Below are 17524 nucleotides of genomic sequence, written 5' to 3'. Positions count from 1 at the left end.
CCTCTGTCCCCGCCCCCACCAAGTTCCCTGAGGTGGTTTCTGAGCAGTGTCCCTTCTGCGGTCTGGGTAGTTAAGTGTCTCATATGAAAACAATGAGAGATGCTCCTGTCCCCTCCAATCCCATTTAAACGTGAAGCTGGTGCAAGTTCTGACCCCTACTGCTGAGTTATTGGGGTGCATGGCTGCTTAGGAAAAGGTACAATGGTGTCAATGGCAGGCCTGCTGTGATTCATTAAAACTGTCAAGAATTCCTGGGGCCTGGGGGGCAGGAAATTCACACTTTGTTTACCGTTTCTTCACAAGCCTGAGCTGCCCAGAGTCCGCCACAGAGAACTCTCGGGGAGAGAAGACCACATATTACATAGTCCCAGACACTGGAGTGTGCAAGGGCAAGATGCTGGCGTTCTTGTGGTGCTGAATGGCACCAATGGGACTCCGGGGCGGGGGAGGGGGGGGAGGAGGCAGGGGAAGGCAGGGGAAGGCAGGGGGCGCTGCATGGTCCCTGTGATCTGGAAGGTCTATCCTTGCAGTGGTAGGAAGAGAAGACAGGCCATGAATCTTGCCTCCACAGCAGGAGGAAGAAGAAAGGAGAGAGTGTGGCCTGGTGGAAACAAGGAGTCAGCAAAGGGCTATTGGAACAGTGTCATCAGGAAGCACAGAACATCTGGGGTCTTTGTTTTTGCCAAATCTGTACTTGCTTTCGGGGCACACCTCCTCACTTTGTATATGTTTCAACATTAGCATTTAAGAATGCGTTTCACTTTATACAGGTTCCTTGCACATAACAGGCCTTTGATAAATATTTCTTTAAAAAGGAGTGCCTGGGTGGCTCAGTCGCTTAAGCGTCGACTCCTGATTTTGGCCCAGGTCATGATCTCAGGGTTGTGAGATCTAGCCAGGCTTGGTGCTGGGCGTGGAGTCTGCGTGAGATTCTCCCTCCCCCTCTGCCCCCCACCCCCGGCCCCGCTCTCCAGTGTGTTCTCTTTCTCCCTCAAAAAATAAATTTTAAAAATGTATATATATATTTCTTGGGTAAGTGGATGAAGGACATGGAGTCCCAAACTCACGCAACCCCAAACCCAGACAGAGGCATGAACCTGGGCATAAGCCTGCAGAGGCATCAGGTACCTGAGTTCACTTTCCTTCTGGTACATTCCATGGTTCTACTCCACCCTGAAATTTCCTTACGGGCAAAAAGTGCCCTTTGAAATGCAGATGAAATCAAAGATTCTTCTCAGCCTGTAGGGGCTTCTATGGAGGGCTCCCGCTCACCACCCCAAATAGCCTTTCCAGGGTGTCATCAAGAGGGCACAAGGAGCCTCAGTCTAGTTAAGTGTGTGCTCACAATGCTGTGGATTATGAAGGCCCCACATGGCACTTAAATTACAAGCAAACAACATTCTTATAACTAAGGGAAAAGTCAGGAGGAGGGAGTAGTTAAGAATAATCGACAACACATCCCTACTTTCCTGTTTGTACTGTTCAATATCATCCCTAGTTGAATATTGCTTTTTTTTTTTTTTTTTTTTGAGAGAGAGACACACAACGAGAGAGGGAACACAAGCAGGGGAGCGGGAGAGGGAGAAGCAGGCTTCCCGCGGAGCAGGGAGCCCGATGGGGGACTCGATCCCAGAACCCTGGGACCACGACCTGAGCCGAAGGCAGATGCTTAACGACTGAGCCCCCCAGGCGCACCGAATATTGCTTTTGTAAAACAGTACAGCACCATGATTCACTGGTGACTGTGCTGTTTCCATGGGGTTGTTTGCTGAAAGTTAGATAATGTCATCGCTCTGGAAGCCTTGGGCGGGTGGAGTGAGAAACACGCGGACCAGCTGCAGCCCCCAGATTCACGCACCATGGCCTTCTCAGAAATGGGAGGTAACAGTCTGACCCCATAAGGCGTAAGAATGAGTGCATTCTCTCAATCCATGTGGGACCTGAAACTGCTTTTAGATCTTTGACATTTATGTCTCAGTTTTCCCTTTGCCACGAAAAATACTGAGTTCAAAAGGAATGCCTCCTTCTTGGAAAATAATTCTTAATGACTGTATTTAAAGAATTATAGCACAGGGGCGCCTGGGTGGCTCAGTCGGTTGAGCGCCCGACTCATGGTTTCAGCTCAGGTCATGATCTCCTGGGTCGTGGGATTGAGCCCCAAGTCCCCCGAGTCCTGTTCCCTGCTCCGCGGGGAATCTGCTTGTCTTCCTTTCTCCCTCTGCCCCTACCCCCACTCGTGTGCTCCCTCTCTCTCTCTCTCAAATAAATAAATTAAATTTAAAAAAAAACTGATCCTTTAAAAAAATTATAGCACAGTGCTAAAAAAAAAAAAGAAAGAAAGAAAAACAATAAGAACCTTGGACATAATAATTCCTATCCACCCAGGACATGTAAATTCAAATCAGACCTAACTGTTTTGGGCAGAGGGATTTCAAAATTAGCGGGAACAGATCAGCCAGCAGGTCCCATCAGACATAGTTACAGCGTAAATTTCTGATTATTAAAAGATGCAATATTTCAGGGGTGCCTGGGTGGCTCAGTTGTTAAGCGTCTGCCTTACGCTCAGGTCATGATCCCAGGGTCCTGGGATCTAGCCCGCATAGGGTTCCTGCTCAGCGGGAAGTCCGCTTCTCCCTCTCCCACTCCCCCTGCTTGTGTTCCCTCTCTTGCAGCGTCTGTCAAAATCTTTAAAAAAAAAAAAGATGCAATATTTCAGATGGGACTACATATTTTTGATGTAATTACACAATACACATGATTATATAATAATTATGCAGTCATTAATTTTATCATTATGCTATTGTCGTGCACAAAGCATTATGCTGAAAGAGGAATGTTTAACAGAAAACCGATGCACAAAGGAGTTTTTTTTTTTCCCCAAGGAGTTTATGTTCTGAGAAGAAAGGTTAAAATAAGAGTCCAAATAATACTAGGCAGATGATATTAAGGTAACAGTGAGGAACACACTTGCCACTAGGAATCCCCAGGAGGGAGAGAGGTCATCAGGCTAGGGTGGCTAAGAAAATCCTCATGAGGGTTGACCAGGGTGTTCAGACAAGGTAGAGGTGGAGAAGACCAGGAAACAAGTTTGACTGTTAGGTGAGCTTAGGAGGTAAGTCTGAATACGAACTGGGACCAACTGGGTATATGAAATCACCTGAGCTCCAACCTTTGAAGCAAACAGAGCATTTTTAAAAATATTGTATTAGTTTGCTAGGGCTGCTGTAACAAAGTATCACAAACTGCGCTGCTTAAACAGCAGGTGTCTCACACTTCTGAAGGCTAGAAGACAGAGGTCAAGTTGTCAGCAGGGTTGGTTCCTCTCAGGGCCAGGAAGAATCTGTTTGCGGGCAAACTTGTACATTCCTCAGCCAGAGGATACATCACCCCAACTTCTGTCTTTGTGTTCACATGGACTTCTCCGTGTGTCTGTCTGTGTCCAAATGTTCCCTTTTATGAGGACACCAGTCATTTTGGATTAGGCCCACCCTAATGACCTTACTTTAACTTACCTCTGTAAAGACCCTATTTCCAAACAAGGTCACTATTGTGAAAGACTGGGGCTTAGGACTTCACCATATCTTTTTGGGGATACACAATTCAACCCATAGCAGACACACACACACACACACTCTCTCTCTCTCTCTCTCTCTCTATTTCATACAGCAAGGGCCCTTTTCTTTTTTAGTAAGGTCTACACCCAACGTGCGGCTCAAACTCACAACCCCGAGATCAAGAGTTGCATGCTCTTCCAACTGAGCCAGCCAGGCACCCCTGGCAAGTGCCTTTCAAAAATAATGTTGAAGAGGTTCAGGTCTGGTGTTTATTCTAGCATCATGTCATGGAATAGAACAGAAAAAATAGAAAAAGAAATGTTCTAGCTCAGTCCCTTCCTGTATAGTTTATGATTTTCTCTCACAGTTTATCTGCCTTCTCACCATATGAAAATGAACAGGTGTGTTTGAGATTAGGGACTGTATTAATAACTTCATTTGTATTACAGTTTATAAAGTATTTTCTCATCTCATTTGATCTTCACAAAAATTCTCCAAGGTAAGCTATATTCCCAACATACAGACAAGTGAATTAAGTCTCAGAGTGGCTCCCTGAAATGCTTAGGGTCATGCTTTGGGTGAATGGGAAAAATGGCAATAAAATTTAGGTGTTCTGGGGTACCTAGGTGGCTCAGTCGGTTAAGCGTCCGACTCTTGACTTCAGCTAAGGTGTGGGATCGAGCCCCACAGCAGGCTCCACACTGAGCACAGGATCTGCTTCTCCCTCTCCCTCTGCTCCTCCCCTTGCTTGCATGCTCTCACTCTCTCTCTCTAAAATAAATAAAATCCTTAAAAAAATAAAAATTAAAAAATTAAATTTAGGTGTTCTGGATTATAGCCCAGATCCTGTTCATTCCATCACGATGTATCAAAACCTGAAAGTACAGCAATCACTTTTACTTGTTTATCTTCATTGATAAAAGGTGACAGATGCAGCCAGCCAACTGAAGAGTGTGTTGACTGAACGAAGATCCAGGATTATGTAAATTCTTGGTATCGGCCTAATGGGAGGTTTAAGCAGACAACTGGCAACTACCATTGCGGGGCTGACAGGACAGATATTCAAGATCTGCCTCTAATTCACTGAGTTCAAGACTACATCTGTATCTGCATAGAGGAGGTTCTTGGTAGGACTGAAGAGGAGTGGACTTTTATTTGGTGCCTGATTGTTTCTTTTGGGAGCATGGATCCTGGATGGAGGAAGAGTTTCAAACAAATTAATTTTTTAAACTTTTTTTTTCCGGGCGCCTTGGTGGCTCAGTCGGTTGAGCGACTGCCTTCGGCTCGGGTCGTGATCCTGGAGTCCCGGGATCGAGTCCCACATCGGGCTCCCTGCTCGGCGGGGAGTCTGCTTCTCCCTCTGACCCTCCACCCCTCTTGTGCTCTCTCTCTCTCTCTCTCTCTCTAATAAATAAATAAAATGTTTAAAAAATAAATAAATAAAAATAAACTTTTTTTCTTCTTAAGTCAACTCCACACCCAACATGGGGCTCAAACTCACAATCCTGAGATAGGGAGTCACATGCTCTACCGACTGAGCCAGCCAGGCACCCCAAATAGATTAATTTTTTTTTAAAAATTAACTTAGATTTTAGTCATAGGATTTGTAGCCTACATCCATCAAAGGTCTGCTTATTTCCTTTTGAAATATTTAGAATATATTCAATCCAGCAGAAAAAGCCTTTGTGCTATAAACATAGATAAATAGCTAGATCCAAAAAGGCCACACTTACTCTTTCATTAAAAAATGGTTGTGTTCAGGGCGCCTGGGTGGCTCGGTCGGTTAAGCGACTGCCTTCAGCTCAGGTCATGATCCTGGAGTCCTGGGATCGAATCCCACATCGGGCTCCCTGGTCAGTGGGGAGTCTGCTTCTCCCTCTTCCGCTCCCCCCTCTTGTGCTCTCTCTCTCTCTCTCATTCTCTCTCTCAAAATAAATAAAATCTTTAAGAAAAAAAAAAGAATGGTTGTGTTCATTTTTTTCTTTCCCTTTTTTTGGTTCATAATAATATTACCATTTATTGAGAAAAACAATACACCAAGACTCATGCTAAACATTTCTCAGATCACCCCATTTTACATAATAAACCTGAGGCTCAGTTCGGTGAGGTGCTCTGTTGAATCCAGAACTTTCTGACTCCATAAAGCTTAATTTTTTGGTTTTCTTTCTTTTTGCTAAGTGTCACTGATAAAATTCACACACCACATAATAAACTTGTTTACGGTGTACAATTACATGCTTTTTAGTATATTCAACAGAGTGAATTGTGCAACCATCACCCCAAATTGGGGATATTTTCATCACCCCCAAAGAAATCCTGTACCCTTTGACTATCACTCCCACCTCATCTTCCCATCCACTGCCCCTTCCCCTGCCCTAGGCAATCTCTAATCTTCCATTTCTGTAGACTTGCTTATTCTGGACATTTCGTATAAATGGAATCATATATTATATGGTCCTTTTCATTGTTTAAAATAACCTGTGCACAAAATGGGATAAATCACAATCCTTGGTGCATAATACACTATCAACATTAGTCCATGAAGAGCCTGACACTTAAAAAACTAGAGCATCGGGCGCCTGGGTGGCTCAGTTGGTTAAGCGACTGCCTTCGGCTCAGGTCATGATCCCAGGGTCCTGGAATCGAGTTCTGCGTCGGGCTCCCCCTGCTCTGCAGGGAGCCTGCTTCTCCCTCTGCCTCTGCCTGCCACTCCCCCTGCTTGTGCTCTGTCAAATAAATAAAATCTTTAAAAAAAAAAAAGTAAAAAACTATACCATTAATAGTAATTCACATCCCTTACTGTGCTTTTCCTCCATCCTATTGCTCTGCTTCTCCCATCCAGAGGTAACCACTTGTGTTTGCCCTTCTCTTGTGTTTTTATATGTAGTTTCATCACAATCTATATGCATTTACAAATATTTTAGTCATTAGTTTGAACTTTATAATAAAGTTTGAACTCCATGTAGTCATAGAGTAGTAAGTTGGGACTCATTTCTTTTACCCAGTATGTTACTGAGACCCACCTATGTTGGTGTATAAAGCTATGGCTTACTCATTTTTCTTTACATGACTCTACCACAATTTATCCAGTCTCATGCCAATGGGCATTTGTGGGGTTTTTTCTAGTTTTTCCGCTATTATGAACTGTGCTATATTGTCTCTTGGCTTACATGTACAAACATTTCTCAAGTAAACACTCGAGGATAGTCTTAGTAAATGGTAAAGCAACTGTTTCCTAAAATGACTGCAATATTTTACACCCCATCAGCTATGTGCAAGAGACCCTGTGGATCCACATCCTCTTCAACCTCAGTATCTTAATTTTTGCTAATTGAACGGGTCTGAACTGGTATTCCACTACACTCTTGTTTTGCATTTCCCTGACTTATGTGTTTATGGTCCATGTTTACCCTCTTCTGTGAAATACTTGTTCATGTGCTTGGCCCATTTTTTTCTATTGGGTTCTTTGTCCTGCTTACTGATTGGAATTTATTTTAATCTTTTGTCAGCTCATGTGTTGCAAATACATATACATATAAACATTTCAGTCATTAGTTAGAACTAATGACTAATGTATATGTTGAATGTATATGGTTATATGTTTTTCTCAGTAAGACTTTTTTTTTTTTTAAGACAACCCAGAGATCAAGAGTCGCATGCTCTACCAACTGAACCAGCCAGGTGCCCCACAAATACTTCTTTTAATAGACTGTATTTAATTTTCTTAAAGGTATCATTTGGTAGGTAAAGGCCCTAATTTAACTTCGTTAGTTTACACATTATTTAATCTAGATAAAATATGAGACAACTGTTTTCAAAATAGTGGGCAACAGACAACACAAGACTGGGATTACCGAAGTGAAACTCAAAGTAAGTTCTACAACAGTCTAACCTCTCTATCTCAGGACAACTTCTCACGAGCAGTGCATTGGGCCACAGTCCAAGCAAAGCACGGCAGTCCCACTAAGCTGATGAGCCAGAGATCAGAGACTGGGGCAGTTGAGCAAGGAGGAACTGTGTGGACTGAGTGATCTCAAGTGTGTGTGAAGCCCTCAAGTCCATGGTTGATGGCTGGATGGTACATAGCTTGAAAGATACGTGTATTTTAGTGGGAAGCGTAACTCAACTATTACACAATTTCTGTATTTCAGAGGTTTCTAGGAGAAAACAAGACTTTTTTAAAAAAGATTTTATTTATTTGAGAGAGTGAGAGCAGGAGAGGGGGAAGGGTCAGAGGGAGAAGCAGACTCCCTGCTGAGCAGGAAGCCCGATGCCATACAGATCCCGGGACTCCAGGATCATGACCTGAGCTGAAGGCAGTCGCTTAACCAACTGAGCCACCCAGGCGCCCCAAGAAAACAAGACTTTAAATTATCTTTATTTAGTGCCTGTTATTTAGTGTCTAAAACCATCATGATGGATGGTCACTTACTTAAGATATGTTAAGTATTATTATCCTAGGCATTCACTATATTTTTCATTTTTCATAGCAATCTGATGAGATAAATCCTCCTGTCTCTCATCTACAGGTAAAGGAACTATGAAAGCTCAGTAACCTGCCCAAGAAGTCACAGAACTACCTAATGATAAACCCAGAATTCAAGCCGAACAGTCTCCCGAGGCTGCACACTTGGCATAGGCACCCCAAGATATGACTCCCTATGGTACGGGCACACCAGCTCCGTAACTTTCACTAATTTCCATTCAGTTCTACTCAGTATTTAATGAGCTAGAAATTGTTAGGGGCTGACAACAGATTATTAAGCCCAAATAATATACCATCAAGAAAGACAGATGTGCAAAGACAATGTAACAATGCAGTGATTTGATAAGAGGCTGTGTAGGGAGGGACCAGTAAGGACACAGACAGGGAACCTACCAAGTAGCCTGGCAGAGAGGACAGGTTTTGCTGGAGCTGATAGGCCCTGGGTTATGAATCCCCTCTGTTCTTCGCCTTGCTACCTAGCTCAGTGCTCTGCAGGTTAGAAAGACTGACTAAACTGGGAGGCAGTATAGACAGGACAGAGTGTGATCTTTGGAACCACACTGGTCAGGTCAAGGTCCTGGTGCCAACACCTACCAGCTCTGACCTTGTGCAAGTCACTTAATCTGTGAGGCCCCATTTTTTTTTCTAGGTAAAACAGGGCTAAGTCTTAGGATTCTGGTGACAGTAAGATAAAATGTAAAGCCCAAAGTGCTTGATAAATTTTAGCCATAATAATTCATGAAACTGACTTTAGTGGACCTAAAAAAATTTCAGTTGATTCGCACTGCTCTTACTGCCTAATGTGATATGAATATTTGATATAAAAGCTCTAGGAAACTAAGCTTTGGGTGGAAACCAAGAACCGTATCTACTCATTTCTCTTTCATTCCCACCTCCATCTGCCAGAGATCATGAGAACTCATCAGTCCTGTTGAACAGCTTTGACTAAAGGTTTCAATTCAAGGAGCAGATGCCGTGACAATCCCAGCCTATGCCTTGAGCTTTTGTCTGTCATCCGGGGATTTCATTCCTATAGTGTTGCTCTTCTGCAGAATTCCTACACAACCCACTCACCAACTCCCGGAAGTAGAGCGGCTCTACTCATGTGGTAGCTTGAACTTGGTTCACATTGGTCTGTGGGGCACCTACTTGTTTCCTGTGTATATTATAAGGATGAGTAGTTATTTGTTGATAGTCATCTCACTAAGTATAAAATACTGAATCAAATTATTGACAAAGCATAATTTGTCCCCCCATTTTCTTGCAGATGTTTTTTTTTTTTTTTTAAGATTTTATTTATTTGAGAAAGAGAGAGCAGAGAGAGAGCAGGAGCAAGGGGGAGGGGCAGAGGGAGAGGGAGAAGCAGAGACTCTCCCCTGTGCAGGGAGCCTGATGCAGGGGTTGGATCCCTGGACCCCGAGATCATGACCCAAGCTGAGCCAAAGGCAGATGCTTAACCAACTGAGCCACCCAGGTGCCCCTCTTGCAGATGGTTTTAAATTAGTAGGAGCATAAGCCATGGGGAAAATGTGTGGTTTGCCATCTAAACACAGGACGTGCTCTAAAGTTAGTGGGTCTTCCTGGAACTCAAAAACAAGTTATCTGAACCATAAGGGTGTAAGAGCCGAGCCAGTCTGGAAGAAGCACTCGCTCTACTAGTTACCACAACATATTATAAAGCTCCAAATCCTGTTCCAGGAAAGCTGTTCCTGGCTTCTGCACCGCGCTTTCCCACTGGGCTGACTGGGTGACGCTGGGACACTATTTCACTGGCAGATTCTCTTCCACTGTCCAGCTGCCGACTGCCACATTCCAGGTTCCAAGAGAAAGGTGAGGGACAAAGGAGTTCCAGAGCATGTCTTAGATGATTGCTGTGCCCAGCAAAACAACAACAAACTAGAGCCCTCTGAAGTTAGGCCACCCCTCTACCCTCTCTGACCCAAATTAGTCTTCTAGAGTCAAAGGTAGCTCTATGTCAGACCAGTTAGCCCCAGACTGACATGTCTTAATATCAAAAAAGAAAGAGGATTCCTTTCCTAAATCCTTCTCTGTTTCCAAAATTCCTCAACAGACCTCATGACCAATATATTTTTTTTTAAAGATTTATTTATTTGAGAGAAAGAGAATGTGCACGCACGTGCTTCCAAGCACTTGGGAGCAGGAGAAGGGGCAGAGGGAGAGAAGCAGACGCCCCCGCTGAGTGCAGAGCCTGATAAGGGGCTTGATCTCATGACCCTGAGATCATGACCTGAGCCAAAATCAAAAGCTGGACACTCAAGCAACAGAGCTACCCAGGCGCCCCCCGCCAGTATATTCTTTATGATGGTAAACCTAACATGGATCATTGAGAATCTTAAAGAAGAATATAAATTCACTTAACAATACTACAAGTTATGCTTTATTATACAATAGTCAGAAGCAAATTATTTGCAAATGGCAATAACTGCTATACAACTGTATTCTCTGATTAAACAAATGTATTTCTTATGTGGAGGTTATTCCATAATAAATACTATATTTCGCAGTACAAAAAAGGAAAAATATGTATTTACAAAGAACAAAGGCAGTGAGGCTGTTTATTTAGCTATAATTATAATAAAAGAGAATATAAAAAAATATAAAAATAACTTTTTTGCAGCCTTACCTCCTAGAAACACCAAATGAATAATACATTCAATAATTACGCACCGAGCTAGTATTCTGCAGCTACTCATCTGAAATAACTGATATTCAATATCAGAGTCCTGGATTTACAATACTGTGTTTTTTCACTGACTTCTTTATCCGCTTAATTTTTTTCCTTAAGACTTCATCATCTTGTTTGGAGATAAATCGAAAATATCTGCAACCTAAAAAAACAAAATAAACAAAGAGTTTTAATACTTATCAATTCTTCAAGTATATTTCTACATTTCTAAAATTTTGCTTCAGCTCTGGCATACTAATGATTATGAAAATGGGGGGGATCTGTATGATGTATACCAGTATGAACACATTCTAAGGGCTGTTACCAATGAAATGTACACTTCCTACCTACGAAAACATTTCTGATCCGTCATAATCAGAGCAAGTACTTCAACTGGTTTCTCACCCTGCCTTCCAAGCCCTTGTTAAGGTGATACATGTATTATACACATATTCATATCTTAAACACGCCTTCTCCAAAAGCAAATTACAGCTTCCCTTTCAATGTTAGCTTGTGAAACAGCCCAAGAGGAATCTGTAACAATAAGAAAGTTCTCTGTAAGAAAACTCTCAGGTGAGGATTAGAATAAACAACTCACAGGTCAGAAGAGATCAGAACTTAGCTAGTCATTCCAGCACTTAGTGAGCAGCCGGACGGTGACTGTGCAGCTCTGAGAAAGGAGCCTCGTGCTCATGAGAAGTTCCTTCTACCTGCTTTTCATAGTCTTACAATGCTAGGCAGATCACTAGTTAAGTAATTCAGACATGAATCAAATTTCTTTAAAAAAAAAATGTAAGCGGGATATTACAAGAGATTTTTTTTTTTATATTTGATAAATGAGGAAGACCATAAATCACCTAAGAAAAACTAACTTCATTATAGTCTCAGCATGTACCTATCCATCCATCTGCTCTAGGAAACTGCTAGGATATATATTGTATCTACGGTAACCATTTTATTATCCCTGAAAACAGTCTGGCAGAATTACTAATATTTTATTAGCTGGGAAGCAGTGGTGTCTGTGGTGTTCATAAAATAACCTGTACTTCTAAACACACCTACCACTTTAGCAAAACCAAAATACTTTGTACACAGACCTCTGCTTCTATCTAGAATACAGAAAGATGGAGAATTTAGCTCCCACCCCAACACAGAGAAAAAGCCAAATAAACTACTAGCTCCTACCTCCTCATGAGCCACCGGACGTGGAGTCACGAGGGGAAAGGGCCTGGCTTGCCTTAGCAGAGCAGGGGAAGAAGGGCAGCCACCATACCCTACTCTAAGCATGAGGCGAAGGCAGACCATGACCAGAACTGAATCCTGTGATATAATGAGGGTCACCCGAGCACAGACCAAACCCAGTTCAACTCCTGAACAGATTGACTGAACCCCAACACTAAGGCCCGAAAGAAGAGATGGAACCCTTTTCAGGCATGATTATACCTAATATTCATAGAGTACTTCTCTGAATGTATAAAGCACTTCAATGTGATGCTCATTTGATGCTTACAACCATCCTGTAAGCAACGCGGACAGGTGTTAACAAAGCCAATCACAAAGAAGTCTCCCAAAGGTTAACTGTTGGACCTAAGTGACAGGGAAAGGTGACAAAATTGGAAAATCAGCCCAGGTTTTCAGACTTTGCTCAAACACAGACACCTTTCGGTAACTGTACCGGCTGCCTCTATGCTCATAAGCAGTAGAAAATCACAGTCTGAAGCACACTTCTGTTCCTTGACGTGTGTCTAGAAATCTTACAATTGCTTTCATATTTATTTGTCCCCTTCCTCTGAGAAACTGGCATTTTATTGACCTTAGTAACCATCTGAAACACTCACTGAGAATACTAATTCCAAAATAGTATCAACCGTATCTAAAACCAAGCTGAAGAAGCTCTTTAGGACACTCTGAATTCTCTAGCAACAGACTGCTTACCTTTGCTTCATCTCTTAACAGACCCAGCGGCGGTGGCACAAAGCAGAGTTTTCACAGCCAAGATAGTCCACAGAGAAAAACCCCTTTGTAATTTCAAAATCATCCAAAAGCTATGTCTAGATAAGAAGAAAACAAAACCTTGTACCTTTTCCTAACAATATTCCAGCTACCAAAGCTTTCTCACAAGCCAATGCTTTATCCTCTTTCCAGTCGCTTTTTGCCCAAAAGGAGCTGAAGTGAAAGCTTGGCCACCAGTTTTTCCTGGAGTTCCACTCTTCTTGAACCCAGGCAAGGTGATTCCTAGAAAAGAAAAATGTCAAAAGGGAAGGTCAGTGATGGAGGTGGACCTATACTGCCAGAATTTGAACTTAAGAAGAGTCTGTGGAGTCCCTTTTCAGGCAGCCAGGAAGATGGCAGATATTCAGACTGAGGCTGTCTACCAAAGCAGCCAACCATCTCTCAAAATGAAAAGAGGGTCCTGCTTGGAGGAACAGGCAAGGAGAAGCTCCTGCAATACTATAAAAACATCAGTCTGGGCTTCAAGATGCCCAAGGAGGCCACTGAGGGCACCTATACTGATAAGAAATGCCCCTTTACTGGTAACGTCTCCATCCACGGGCAGATTCTGTCTAGTGTGGTGACCAACCAAGATGAAGTTGCAGAGGACCACTGTCATCTGCTGAGACTACCTCCACTACACCCAAAAGTACAATTGCTTCAAGAAACGCCACAGGAACATGTCTGTGCACCTGTCCCCCCTGCTTCAGGGATGTCCAGATCGGTGACATGGTCACAGTGGGCAAGTACCAGTCCTCGAGCAAGACTGTGCTTCAACAGGGGCGCCTGGGTGGCTCAGTTGGTTAAGACTGTGCTTCAACATGCTCCAAGTCACAAAGGCCACTGGCACCAAGAAGCAATCCCAGAAATTCTGAGACATCTGTCCACACCCCCCACCCCAAATAGTTATTTTCCCAGTCGGGAAAAAAAAAAAAAAGTCTGTGGAAAGATGACAAGGAAGATGTTCTAATTTCTGAGTGTGGCCATCCATGGTATAGCACATGCATGAAAGCAAATCCTTTTTAGTTCTTTGATTTCTGCTTTCCATTTCATTAAATAGCCAGTTCGGTACACACAGCGGTTAACAGCACACACCCTGAACTCAAAATCCTGGATATGAAAATCAGATCTTCCATTTACTATCTATGTGATCCTGGGCAAGTTCCTTAACCTCTCTGAGCCTCAATCTCTGTTAAGCTATTAACAGTCCCCATCTCACAGCATTGTTATTAGATTAAACAGGCCCAGGAGTATAGTGGTCTCATATAAAGCTCTTTGCATGTTGTCTGGTACTTAGTAAATGTTCAATAAATGTTAGCTATGATGATTATCACTTAAAAATTACTTTAAAACCTTACTTTATATGCTACAAAGAATTACTACTCAAATTAAGATGCCATTATTATACAAATACGTGAACACACAGATTTGACAGTTGAACCCAGATAATGCTAAGTGTTTGTCAATAATTTAATTGAGCAAATACTTATTAGCACCCATGTGTCCCCGTGGCAGAACTTCTAGAGGTTTAAAAAACTGAGTAGTACATTTCTCTGCCTTCATGAATCTTGCAGTTAGTTGGGGTTTACATACTGCTGTAGATGTGGAAAGTGGTTTATAGTTATCACACCAAAACCATTTTATAATCAGCCCTCTTCCATCTCCAAGGTCAGGTCAGATCTGAAGCCTGACACAAGTTCCCATCGATGATGAAGCTTCTAACCAATTAAGATGGATAGGATAAATAAATGAAACAACTTTGTCACAAAGTTAATCCCTTCCTCTCACAAAGTAAAAATGACCAGGACCACTCCTGCTGTCACTCGAAATGTGGCACTAATGATATCATGATCACAGGTATAGTTTCAGATATAGCTCACAATGGACTTAACAAATATTTGCTACGATGATCCTGAGGCCCTCAAAGCCCCACTGAAAATTACTGAAAAACAGCTGGAAGAAAAGCTGCTTCCTATGTGATCTTACAAGATGATGACACACAGATTACCAAGAGCTCTACAAAGAGTCTAGCGAAGAGTGGGAATGACCACTTTTTGCCATTATTTCCAACTTGAAAACGTACAACTTCCCTAATACTGCAGTGGTAAGGCACAGTACTTATTTTGACAGCATAAAAATCTTAATAGAATTTTTGTATGTTTTACTTGGGACTGTATTTTCTTGCTTCTGATGTACTCAGAACAGCTGAGGACACAGTTCAAGAAATCAAAAAAAAAAAAAAAAACCATAAGCAAAGAACTTTGTTTAAACATTGAGAGATTATCAGCTAAAGTACTGGGAAATTTTACTGATGCTGATCCAGTAATAAACACTGTGTCTTTTACTTACCCCATTAAAGTCTGTCTCAGATATTTTGCCAAATATTTCCAAGCAGTTATATTTTTAGTGCATCCAGCAAAATCTAAGACTCCAAATAATACCTCCAACCCCAGTTTATGGTGGTCTTCTTTTTCTGCAATGGGCACAACAATTAGAGCTTACACAAAGTACTGAAGTGCACAGGGCTAAAAATATATATATTATTGATAAAATACTACTGAGTCATAAGCCTTCTAGTTTGGTTAACAGTTTAAAATAACTCATTATGCTTATACTCTCCTGTGATAAATCTGAAAAATTCAGTAATTTAGTCCTGGCTAATGAAGTCAGAGTGGTGGGTCTGATTTCTATTTTTTTTTTTAAAGATTTTATTTATTTATTTGACAGAGAGAGACACAGTGAGAGAGGGAACGCAAGCAGGGGGAATGGCAGAGGGAGAAGCAGGCTTCCCAGTGAGAAGGGAGCCCAATGCGGGGCTCGATCCTAAAACCCCGGATCACGACCTGAGCCGAAGTGTCTCAGTCATTACCCGTCTGCCTTCGGTGGGTCTGATTTCTAAATGGGCTACATTCTACTGAGGGAGGACATTACTTAAAGAACCTGCTCTCTCTTCTAACATGAGAAGACTGACGTAGCCCTAGTACCTACTGGACTTAAGCTGACTTCCTTCTATGAAGAACTATGTTCTTTTCTATACCGAGCTGAAATGCAGTAGAGATTAAAACGAGGTGAATTATACAAATTGAAACCATTTTGCTTGTGCTACTACCCAATATTCTATAGCAGAGGTCAGCAAACTTTTCCTATAAAGGGACACATAGTAAATAGTTAAGCTTTGTGAGCCATATGGTCTTTGTCACAACTACACAACTCTGCTGTTGTAGTGCAAAAGCCATAGACAACACAAAAATGCTCCAAGAGAACTTGATTTATAAAAACAGGTGAGGAGTGGATTTGGCCCATGGGCCATAGTTTGCTAGTCTATAGCTTGTCTGCACAAAGAGATACAAAACAAAAACTATTTACCTGATTTCCTCAGTAACCTATGGAATTCTAACATCAGTTTATGAGATGGTACAATCTGATACAAAATCTGGAAGAAAAAATAATCTTGTAATTTTTATACATTTCAAAGGCATTTCTCAAATTTAATTTTCCTTTTTTTTTAAGATTTTATTTATTTATTTCACGGAGAGACACAGTGAGAGAGGGAATACAAGCAGGGGGAGTGGGAGAGGGAGAAGCAGGCCTCCCGTTGGGCAGGGAACTCAACTTGGGGCTCGATCCCAGGACCCTGGGATCATGACCTGAGCCGAAGGCAGACACTTAACAACTGAGCCACCCAGGCGCCCCTAATTTTACTTTCAAATAAAGTTCTTACTGTCTAATAATCCCTCAGTAAATGAATCAAGGATTTAAAAGATACTTTGCTTTCATCCAGTTTCAATTTGGGTATAGAAAGGTGTCCTGTGTAAAGCTTCCTTTAAAAAAATCCCTGTTAGGGGTGCTGTGGCTCAGTTGGTTAAGTGTCTGCCTTCGCCTGGGGTCATGATCTCAGGGTCCTGGGATGGAGCCACAAGTTGGGCTCCATGCTCAGTGGGGAGTCTGCTTCTCCCTCTCCCTCTCTGATCTCTCTTGCTCTCTCTCTCAAATAAATAAATAAAATCTTTAAAAACAAAAATCCCTGTTAATAACAAGAAAGTCAGGGGGGAGGGTAGGGGAAATAGATAAGAACTTTTTATTTACTCCTTAAATATTTTTATATTGTTTACCACACTTAAAAATTTCTTTTCAGAAACCAGGAAAAAAAAAAAGCATCAAAATCACACACAAAAAAGACAATAAATATTTACTGATCACAAATATTTATATAAATCAAAAAGCCCAAAAGGGCAGGGGTGGCTATTTTGGAAGATTGTGTTCAGGGACACAGTACAGTAAGAGTATTCAAGAAAATATTTTTACCATTTTACACAATAGGGAGAAATTAAAGGTTTTTAATTCCTTCTTATTCATTTAAGAATAAGAAAGACTATTTTTATGAATATGTAAAACAGGATTTAAAGTAAAATTATATTTTTCATTTCAATATACTTCACGTTAGAAATCAATTTATTCTGTCTGCTTGCTGGGGTCCTTTTGACCTAACACTGAAATTATTTCCTACAAAATGAAAAGTAAATTTTATTAATTACTCTTAATAGTTTAATAGTTTTTTTTAAAGATTTTATTTATTTGAGAGAGAGAATAAGAGAGAGAGAGAGAGAGAGCGCGTGCACATGAGAGGGGGAGGGGCAGAGGGAGAAGCAGACTCCCTGCTGAGCAGGGAGCCCGATGCAGGACTTGATCCTGGGACTCCAGGATCATGACCTGAGCTGAAGGCAGTCGCTTAACCAACTGAGCCACCCAGGCACCCAATAGTTTAATAGTTTTTTAAGTGGAGATCAATCACAATCAATATACCAA

General features: G+C 41.8%; 1 protein-coding gene and 1 pseudogene across 1 annotated transcript in view; one reads left to right on the top strand and one right to left on the bottom strand.

Annotated features, from left to right (window-relative positions):
- Positions 1-10648: 10648 nt before the first annotated feature.
- TAF1A (TATA-box binding protein associated factor, RNA polymerase I subunit A) overlaps positions 10649-17524 on the bottom strand; it is a 36258-nt gene continuing 29382 nt past the window's right edge. Inside the window, exons 8-11 of the mRNA XM_028104727.2 lie at positions 16085-16151; positions 15068-15191; positions 12807-12961; positions 10649-10889 (exon numbers count right to left, since the gene is read on the bottom strand). Coding sequence (XP_027960528.1) covers positions 10777-10889; positions 12807-12961; positions 15068-15191; positions 16085-16151 — 459 coding nt within the window. The 3' untranslated portion in view covers positions 10649-10776. The remainder of the gene's footprint in view (positions 10890-12806; positions 12962-15067; positions 15192-16084; positions 16152-17524) is intronic.
- On the top strand, positions 13072-13593 carry LOC114210457 (small ribosomal subunit protein uS17-like; annotated as a pseudogene).

The sequence above is a fragment of the Eumetopias jubatus genome, unplaced genomic scaffold, assembly GCF_037043125.1.
Source record: "Eumetopias jubatus isolate StellerSeaLion01/CBP00866 unplaced genomic scaffold, mEumJub1_p1.0 scaffold_12, whole genome shotgun sequence".
In the NCBI taxonomy this organism is placed as follows: Eukaryota; Metazoa; Chordata; class Mammalia; order Carnivora; family Otariidae; genus Eumetopias; species Eumetopias jubatus.
This window is presented reverse-complemented; position numbering and strand designations above follow the sequence as displayed.